This window comes from Lycium ferocissimum, chromosome 8, assembly GCF_029784015.1.
Source record: "Lycium ferocissimum isolate CSIRO_LF1 chromosome 8, AGI_CSIRO_Lferr_CH_V1, whole genome shotgun sequence".
Classification (NCBI taxonomy): Eukaryota; Viridiplantae; Streptophyta; class Magnoliopsida; order Solanales; family Solanaceae; genus Lycium; species Lycium ferocissimum.
This window is the reverse complement of record NC_081349.1, coordinates 9,717,542-9,726,939: the sequence shown is the minus strand read 5'-3', so window position 1 is coordinate 9,726,939 and position 9,398 is coordinate 9,717,542. Positions and strand designations below refer to the sequence as shown.

Below are 9,398 nucleotides of genomic sequence, written 5' to 3'. Positions count from 1 at the left end.
ACCGGTGGAGTTCGTTCAGAGAATTGAAAAGGACGAAGGGAAGAATAGAGGTTTAGTATACCGAGTGCTGATTTCCAAAGACTTTGCGTTGAACAATTGGAACTATTTCAATGTATTGTTCATCCTGACTCTGTCCTTTCCGTAAGATTTTCCTTTCCTTTGATTTAATGCTTTATTCAGTAGTTCTGAGATACGTAAGGGATCATTTCGTAGCTGGTTAGAGTTGTGCAGGTATTAGTAAATCGTAGATTAATTATGAGGGAAGCTATGTACTACTTTGTGCAGGGTTTAATTATTCATGTATTAGTTACTTTACCTTCTATCTTGTATTAAAATAATTACTAATTTTATACCTGAATAACTTTTTCTTTTGTTTATTTGTCCTTTCATTAAAAGATAATGGTCAAAAATACACTTAAATTATCACTTTTTTGCGAGTTTCACGCCTCAACTATCAGTTGTTCCCTTTTCTTATTTGAAGTATCAACGTCTGTGTATTTTTCTACTTCAACTATCACCATATATGTATTTAAACCTATGTTGCTTGGACTCTTCAAAAATGCACTAACTTTTAGAGTATCCGACATGCACCCGACGATACTCTCGAAGAGTCCGACCAACACAGATTAAAACAGACCTAGTTGAGTAGATGTGATAGTTTAGATAGGAAAAGGGAACATCTAATTATTGGCCTAATCAACTTCTACATGCGTTTTAATACATAGATGATGCTAGTTCAGATAGAAAAAGAGAACAACTAATAGTTGAGATGTGAAACTCCCGAAAAAATGACAGTTCAAGTGTGTTTTTGACCATTAACTCTTTGATTAATGCTTTATTCAGTAGTTCAGAGATACGTAGTATTATACATTTTGTTAGTTACTTTATCGAATGAACATTTCTATATTACATGTTAATTTCATTAGCTTAAGAAGGCTTGTGTTTAGGTCTTTTATTGCTCGTTGTAATGCTTTGGATCATGAATTTAAGCCAGTCCTTACCGTACGAAATTCTGCTTGCTTTTCTATTTTTGATTAAACTTATTTCTAAGTAAAGATAATTTTCTACATTTTGTATTTCTATTAAATTTCCCCAGCTTGAGAAGCTTTCTTTATCGAGTTGATTGTGCATTTTGTTATGTCTCCGCAACAACATACCCAGTGTAATCCCCACAAGTGGGGTCTGCGGAAGGTGGTGTGTACGCAACCTTACCCCTACCTTTGTGAAGGAAGGGAGGTTTTTTCCGATAGACCCTCGGCTCAAGTAAATCATATCAAAGACAACTATGGAAAGGAAATACAGTAGCAAAGAAGTCATGCTAAGAATAAAGGAGAAGAGAATAGTAGCAACAACAAATAATATAGAAAGAAAACGAAGAGAAGTAAACAACAGGTAAAAATAAATTGGGGAAGTTGTCAAATGATTGCCAAAGTGCGAGATATATTTAATTTTAGTTCTCAGCCTCTATTTCATTTTCAAGTCAGAATTTCACCTGGATTAAAACTGATTCGGAGGAGTTATGCAAAGGTCCATTTTTAGGTTTTTTCTTAGGTGATTAGTTAGCTTTTGTTCCTATTTTTTAAAGTTGTGCAAATATAGTTCTTAATAAATTTCTCTTTCGAACAACGTTAGACTTACTTTATTGTTTCCTCATATGTCACTCCGTTTTATGGACAAAATATTAGATTATCGCTTACCATTCGTAATAACTTACAAAACTTTAGACCATGATTTAAACGTTTTCGCACAAGTTTGCTTAAAAGAGATTTTAGACCTTGGTATAAAAGGTGCCTAAGTTAAAAGAAGATCATTTACACAAAAAAGGACAACAGGCGAAAATAGTTTGTTTGCTTGCTTTTAGTCTTTGAAATATTTTGTTGTTTTTAACTATAATAAAATTGAGTCGCTAAAAAATGATTCTATATAATGAAGTAAAGCTGCACCCGTACATTCAATACCATGTTGTTTGTCCTTTTTTTCCTTTCATTTTTTGATGAATTTCTCTTATGGATTGATATAGATAAATCTTTTTTTACGCAAATTGACCTTAACTGCTTAACATGTGGAAGAATTGATCTAAGTTAAACTATTAAATGAATATATTATCCATCCAACCGGCAAGACATGTTAGTAGCTTACGGGTCAAAATTGATTGCATAATTTGAGGACCATTTGGTCAATTAAAATGGGTAACTAGGTTAGTACAGGTCGAATCCCACGTTCTTGAATTACAAAAGCAATTAACTACCTCCTTAAATTACGCAATAGAATCGATCAAATCAATATAGTCTATCAGCAATAAAAAATGACTGACGAACAAAGTATTGTATAGGCAATCCATTGACTAATAATGAGTTAATGACTACAAATTGTAGTCAGAGTCTTGAAAAATGGAAGGACCAACGTTTTAGCCAATACCCTTTTATGTGTTTGGCATCTATCAGTTTGTAACAGAATATTTGTTCAAGTAAAAGTTGAGATGGTAAAATTCACAGAGATCTTGATACTATTATTGTGTTCAGTGCCAACCCAAGTACTATGTCTTAGCAGTTGCAATTTTCCAGCCATTTTCAATTTTGGTGACTCAAATTCAGATACAGGTGGTCTTTCAGCAGCATTCGGACAAGCTCCTTATCCACATGGTGAAACCTTTTTTCATGCCCCTGCTGGTCGCTTCTCCGATGGACGTCTTGTCATTGATTTCTTCGGTAATAATTTTTACATATTAAATGAATTTCTTAAAATAAATACAGAGTTCAGACTAATGTTACTGCAAGCGTTCGGTCAAACCCGTACCTTGGTCTATGACTCCGCCCCTATCTGGAATCAGCTGCAAGAAATTACTTAGTCTTAGAGACTTTGGGAGTGTGTGGTACAGCGGAAGTGATTTTTGGAAAAATGGTTTCTGCAAAATGACTTATTTTCTGAAAAATATTTTTCAATGTGTGGTTAGAAATGGAAAATGTTTGTAAATATTGATAATAATATTAGTAAACCAGAGAGTGTCTTGATGAAATTTTTGAATATTAACGGTTGCTAATGATGTCTAAATATTGGTTAAAGCAGTGTTATGAAGTTAAAAGTTGAGATAATTGAGAAGGAAAATGGCTTTCGCTCAAAAATAAGAGAGGGAGTCATTTTTTCCTTTTGATGGGAAATGTTCTCCCGGAAAAATATTTTCTGATAACCAAACACTACCTTCAGACAAAGGACAAGTTTTTCTTTTCTTGTTATGACATGTTTGTTCAGCTTCTGATCTTTTTTTTTTTTTTTTTTTGTGTTCCTAATTTTTGAATTGCCAGCTGAAGCCTTAGATTTGCCTTATCTTAGCGCGTTTCTTGATTCGATTGGTTCCAACTTCAGCCATGGGGCTAATTTTGCCACAGCTGGATCAACAATTAGACCTCAAAACACAACCATGGCTCAGAGTGGATATAGTCCAATTTCATTGGATGTACAGGGTGTTCAGTTCTCAGATTTTCATTCCAGATCCCAGATAATTCGCCAGAAAGGTACTCATTTTAGTGAGCAAAGCAGTAGCAGAGTGTACATTAATATGGCTCTATCTTGTCACAGGCTAAAGGTTTTGTTTTTCTGCACAGGAAATATCTTTGGTCAATTGTTGCCAAAGGAGGAAGATTTTTCTCAAGCATTGTACACCTTTGATATAGGCCAAAATGATCTCACTGCTGGTTACAAGCTTAATATGTCCACTGAGCAAGTAAAGGCTTATGTTCCTGATTTACTCTCTCAGTTATCCAATGTTGTAAAGGTCAGTAAAAGTAAACCAAACTATAACAATTTAATTCTCAAGCTCATTTGCTTTACCAATCTACATTAGTTATTTACTTATTTTCTCTACTAGTTTAATTCATTTGCCAAAAAATTTTGCAGAAAATATATGCAAAAGGTGGAAGATCATTTTGGATTCACAACACTGGACCAGTAGGTTGCTTGCCATATGTAATGGACCGTTTTTTTATCACAGCAGCACAAATCGATAAGTATGGCTGTGCTAATCCCTTCAATGAAGTGGCAAAGTATTTCAACCTTCAGTTAAAGGAAACAGTTGCTCAGCTAAGAAAAGAACTTCCTTTAGCTGCAATAACTTATGTTGATGTCTACTTCGTTAAATACTCGCTCATCGGTCATGCAAAGAAGCTAGGTAATCTTATGATCTAACTTGAATTCATATTGATCTTTTTCATGGCATTAACTTCTACATTTTGAAGTCTTATGTAGATAAAAGACTTGCAGTAGTTCTTCCTAGATCAAAATTTAATTAAGTTGCGGTTATCTAACTAGAAATGCATATTAAAGGTTCTTCATGAAATGACAGGATTTGAGAACCCATTCCTAGCTTGTTGTGGTCATGGTGGAAAGTACAACTACAACAGATTCATCAAATGTGGGAGTAAGAAAGTGGTGAATGGAAAGGAGGTCGTGATCGCCCAGTCTTGCAAAGATCCATCAGTTCGAGTTAGTTGGGATGGAACTCACTTCACTGAAGCAGCCAATAAGTGGATATTTGATCAAATTGTTAACGGCTCGTTCTCAGACCCTCCAATCCCTTTGAGTTTGGCTTGCAACAGAGTTAACCATTGAATTTTTACTCTTTCACATACTGTCTTATGTTTCCTTCCTATTTGATTTTTATAGGATGAATAATTTCCTGTTTCCAACAACTTTACCTGCAAGGTACATACAGTTTCATGAGTGCCATTTGACTGAAATAAAAGCTTATTAATTCATAAATCTTTGAGGAAAGGTTTGAGGCTTCTAATGGTCAACTTTGCACCCTATTTTTGCTTTCAATACTCTGATGATTCAATTCAAATAGGAATTTCCATATGATGGTCATACGACAAGCATCCTTGAGACTGCTCCAGCGTCATGTTTTTTTTTTTTTTTTTCCTGTTTTATTTTGAATAGCACTTTTGTTAAGTCTCTAGTTTTAGAGGACATAATAAGGAGGTATAAAGATGGTAACGTGAAGCATGACATCGCTATTGAGCTGGTGAGAGTCTTATTTGAACAAATTAACCAGTATTAATGTGCAATTTCATTGTCACAAATAGCAGATGAACAAACTCTTGATTCAAATTGTAACTGCATTTGAATAACTAAAGCTCCTTAAATAGTTGCAAACTGGCTAGTTTTCTCAAGGAATTTATATTCCTACATAATTATCAGTCTGGTCAAATCACATCAGGAACTAACTGTCATTTTATTCCTGTCTAGTTACTCTACAAAGAATCAAAGAATGAGCTAATTTTTTTCTATCCTGGACATTTCCCGAGAAACATCTACAAGGCTAATCTAAGATATGAGCAATCAAATCTACCTACAACCATTCATATTAAATGCCCTCAATCAGTCAAAAAGCTTATTGCTTTGATACATCCCATTTCATTTATATGGGTGACAGGGAGGTTGTGAGTCACCAAGGCTACGACTTTTCCGTTATTGATTCTCGAAATCACCTCTTTAAAAAATAAAAATAAAATAAAAAGTCCCTCGGGTCTAGACTCGAAAAGGTAACACTGCAATATCATCCAAACTACTAACTACCCACCGCAAGCAACTATGACCATCAATATATTCTCCCTTTAATCCAAATATCCTAAGCATATGACAACATGTACATTATCATTCTCTTCCTTTCATCTGCGCTTCCAGCTCCATGATCTCTTCTTAAGGCTGCATCTGTTCCACTTCTACATAAAAAAAAAAATTGCATAGAGGCCCTAAGTTTGAAATTTAAATCTCCTATACCTCAATCAAAGCTGTAATATAATACAAAAGCCACGGAAAACTTTATTATGTATCTCATACAAAAGTTGACACAAATCTTACACCTTTGTGTCCACTTTTTTGTACAACAAAAAAAAAGCCTTATTAGTTGTGTGAAGTCACAAATAAAAAACTTTGTGAAAGAGTAAGAGAACAAGAAAGTTCTCACGTTGTTACTCTTTTGGAGAAGACAATGTTGCATGTTAGCGGTTTAGGAAGAAAACTGATTCCATATCAAATAAACGTGCATGAACTTCTCTTGAAAGGTTCCTTAAATCTTGTCTCTTCCTAATACGGTCGGGTCAGCCAACATGCAGCAACCCATGACCCAAACCTAATATTGTTAAAATCTAATTCATTGATGAAGAATCAATAGTAGAGAGAGAATTTTCTCATTTCTATAGAAAGAAGAAGTATCACAATGAGTATCTAATGAGATACTTATACAGCTGTAACTAACTAACTAGTCTAGTGCTCTCAACTAACTAACTTCCCTAACAAACTAATCATTACACTTAATTCGTTAACTACTTCCATGTGTACAACATAATCAACACACTGTACAATATCCTAGTTCTAACACTCCCCCTCAAGTTGAGAATGAAAAATGTTTTTCATTCCCAACTTGGAAATCAAGTACTCATGTTGCCTGTGCCCAAGGCCCTTGGTAAAGACATCTGCTAAATGTTCCTTGCTGCTCACATGCTCAGTCTTGATCAAACCTTTCTGTAGCTTGTCTCTTACAAAGTGGCAGTCAATTTCAATGTGCTTTGTTCTCTCATGGTACATTGGATTCGCTGCTATTTGTAAGGCTGCTTTGTTGTCACAAAATAGCTTCATTGGCAACTGTGTTTCTATTCTCAATTCCTTCAGTAATCCTACAATCCATACCAACTCTGAGACTGTGTATGCCATTGATCGTACTCATTCCTACTCGAGCTTTGTATAGACATCGTGCTTTGCTTCTTGATTTCCAAGAAACAAGTGGATGAGCCTATCTTGACACAAAGATCTACCCATTCGATCTCCTTGTCATTGGACATGAGGCCCAATCCGAGTCACAATAAGCAGTGACTTTGGTTGTTCCAACACTTGACATCAACAAACCTAAACCAGGTTGCTTCTTTATGTACTTCACTATGTGTAATGCTGCATCATAATGAGACTATTTGGGAGCAGACATGAACTGGCTCAAGCATTGCACTGAATAAGAAATATCAGGTCTTGTCATTGTGAGATATAGTAATTTCCCTATCGACTTCTGATCACTCCCCCTGTCTTCCAACAATTTGTCCTCCAATGGTTGATCTGTATCATTGTTTTTGTTACACCCATCAGGCTCCTTATTTGTCATCTTAATATGTTGTTCTCTGCTGTCATCATATCCCTTACTTGTCAGTTTCACATGTTTCTCAAGAGGTGCATCCTTTGGCTTGGAACCTGACAGTCCTAATTCTAAAACAAGACTGAGGGCATATTTTCTTTGTGACATCAAAATGCCTTCTTTGGATCTTGAAAACTCTATGCCCAAGAAGTACCTAAGCTATCTTAAATCCTTCACTTTGAAACTCTGCTGAAGTTCATGTTTAGCTTTGTGGATTTCTCCAAGATCATTTCCTGTCAATAACAGATCATCTACATACACAAGTAGAATGACAAAACTATTTGGTCCAACAGACTTAGTGAATAGGGAATAATCATGTTTGCTTTGAATGAAGCCAGATTTCAACCATGATTCTGTCAACTTGAGATTCCATTGTCTGCTTGCCTGCTTCAATCCATACAAGGATTTGAGCAGTCTACAGACTTTAGTGGAACCCTTAGAACTCCCCCTTGGACTGGCAAATCCTTGAGGAAGAACCATGTACACCTCCTCAGTGAGATCACCATGTAAAAATGCATTATGCACATCCATTTGGAAAATAGGCCAAGAATGCAAAGCAGCTAAGGAAAGAATGGTCCTAACCGTCACCATTTTGGCAATAGGGGAGAAAGTATCATAAAAATCCAACCCCTCTTGTTGGGTGTAACCTTTGGCAACTAATCTAGCTTTGTACCTTTTGATGGTGCCGTCAGCATTATATTTGATTTTAAACACCCACTTACAACCAATTGGGGTCTTACCAATAGGCAGATCTACTACTTTCCATGTATGGTTGGATTCAAGTGCTTCAATTTCAAGCTTCATGGCCTGAACCCATCTCTGATCTTGAATAGCTTAAGAGTAAGTGGAAGGTTCAAAATGAACAGAGTAGGCAGATAAGAAGGATTGAAAAGGCTTGGAAAGATGAGAGTAAGAAACATATTTATCTATAAGATATAAAGAAGATGAGGCAGTGGAGGAGGGTAAAGGTGGATGAACATAATCAGTTAACCAAATAGATGGTCTAAGTGGTCTAGAGGACTTTCTTAGAGGAATGGGGTTAGGAGTAAGGTCCAGGGAGGATGGTAAAGCAGGATGAGGATCAGATGCCTGATAATGAGGTTGAGTACCATCAGAGTTAGAAGTAGTGTGCTCAACATCAGAGGTAGAGACAGTGGAATCAATCTCAGAGTTAAGAGTCAAGTGGCGGAGTAGGTGAGGGTGGTAAGGCAATGAGAGGAGGAGAAATAGGAGAAGCAGGAAGAATGGGAGGTGGGATAGGAGAAGAAGGGTCTGAGACTAAAGGAGTAAAGGAAGGTGGTGAAGTAGAGGAAAGATGTTGGAGAAAGGTGGATTTAGGATGCTGAAAAGGAAAGATGTGTTCCATAAAAACAACATCCCTACTAATAAAAAAAGTGTGTGATTCCAAGTTAAGCAACCTATAGCCCTTCTGAGTGGAAGAGTAGCCCATGAACACAGCAGGAACTGATTTTGCAGACAGTTTATCTGAGTAATTTGGTTTGGTTGCATAGCAAAGGCAGCCTAAAATTTTGATGTGACTAAGATTAGGGGAATGACCATGAAAACACTCATAGGGAGTTTTTCCTGATAAAACTTGAGAAGGTAGTCTATTAATTAAGTAGATGGCTACTAGAATGCAGTCTCCCTAATATTTCAAAGGAATGTGGGCTTGAAATCTTAGTGCCCTGGAAACTTCAAGGAGATGTCTACGTTTGCGTTCAACTAAACCATTTTGTTGAGGTGTGTGCACACAACTGCTTTGGTGAATGATGCCTTTAGATTAGAACAAGGCAGAACAATGTTGGTTGAAAAATTAAGGCCATTATCAAACCTGAATTGTTTGATAGATGCTGTAAACTGAGTGTGAATCATTTGAATAAAATTGCTAAGTACAACAAAACCATCACTTTTCAATCTTAATAGAATTGTCCAAGTGAGTCTGGTACAATCATCCACTAAGGTAAGGAAATATCTAAATCCATTATATGTACAGACTCTATATGGACCCCATACATCCATGTGGATAAGATCAAAAGGTTTGACAAACAAAGTAGTACTGGTAGGAAATGGTAACCTATTTTGTTTTGCTAGAGAACAGATATGACAAGTACAAGTTTTATTCTTATTGATGAATTGTTTTAATGCAGGGATTTTCAGCAGCACTGAGTAAGGAGCATGTCCAAGCCTGCTGTGCCATAGAGAAGAACTTGATGTTGGTGAC

General features: G+C 36.1%; 1 protein-coding gene across 2 annotated transcripts; it reads left to right on the top strand.

Annotated features, from left to right (window-relative positions):
- Window positions 1–2,207: 2,207 nt before the first annotated feature.
- LOC132067192 (GDSL esterase/lipase At3g26430-like) lies at window positions 2,208–4,606 on the top strand. 2 transcript variants are annotated; one of them, XM_059460346.1, is made up of 5 exons: window positions 2,210–2,708; window positions 3,303–3,512; window positions 3,603–3,772; window positions 3,895–4,165; window positions 4,340–4,606. In XM_059460346.1, the coding sequence occupies exons 1-5, from the start codon at window positions 2,480–2,482 to the stop codon at window positions 4,603–4,605; spliced, it is 1,146 nt and encodes a 381-aa protein (XP_059316329.1). In that variant the 5' UTR covers window positions 2,210–2,479; the 3' UTR covers window position 4,606. The 2 variants fall into 2 exon arrangements, with proteins under 2 accessions (XP_059316328.1, XP_059316329.1); XM_059460345.1 differs by having other exon boundaries at window positions 2,208–2,708; window positions 3,303–3,772.
- The last annotated feature ends 4,792 nt before the right edge of the window (window positions 4,607–9,398 follow it).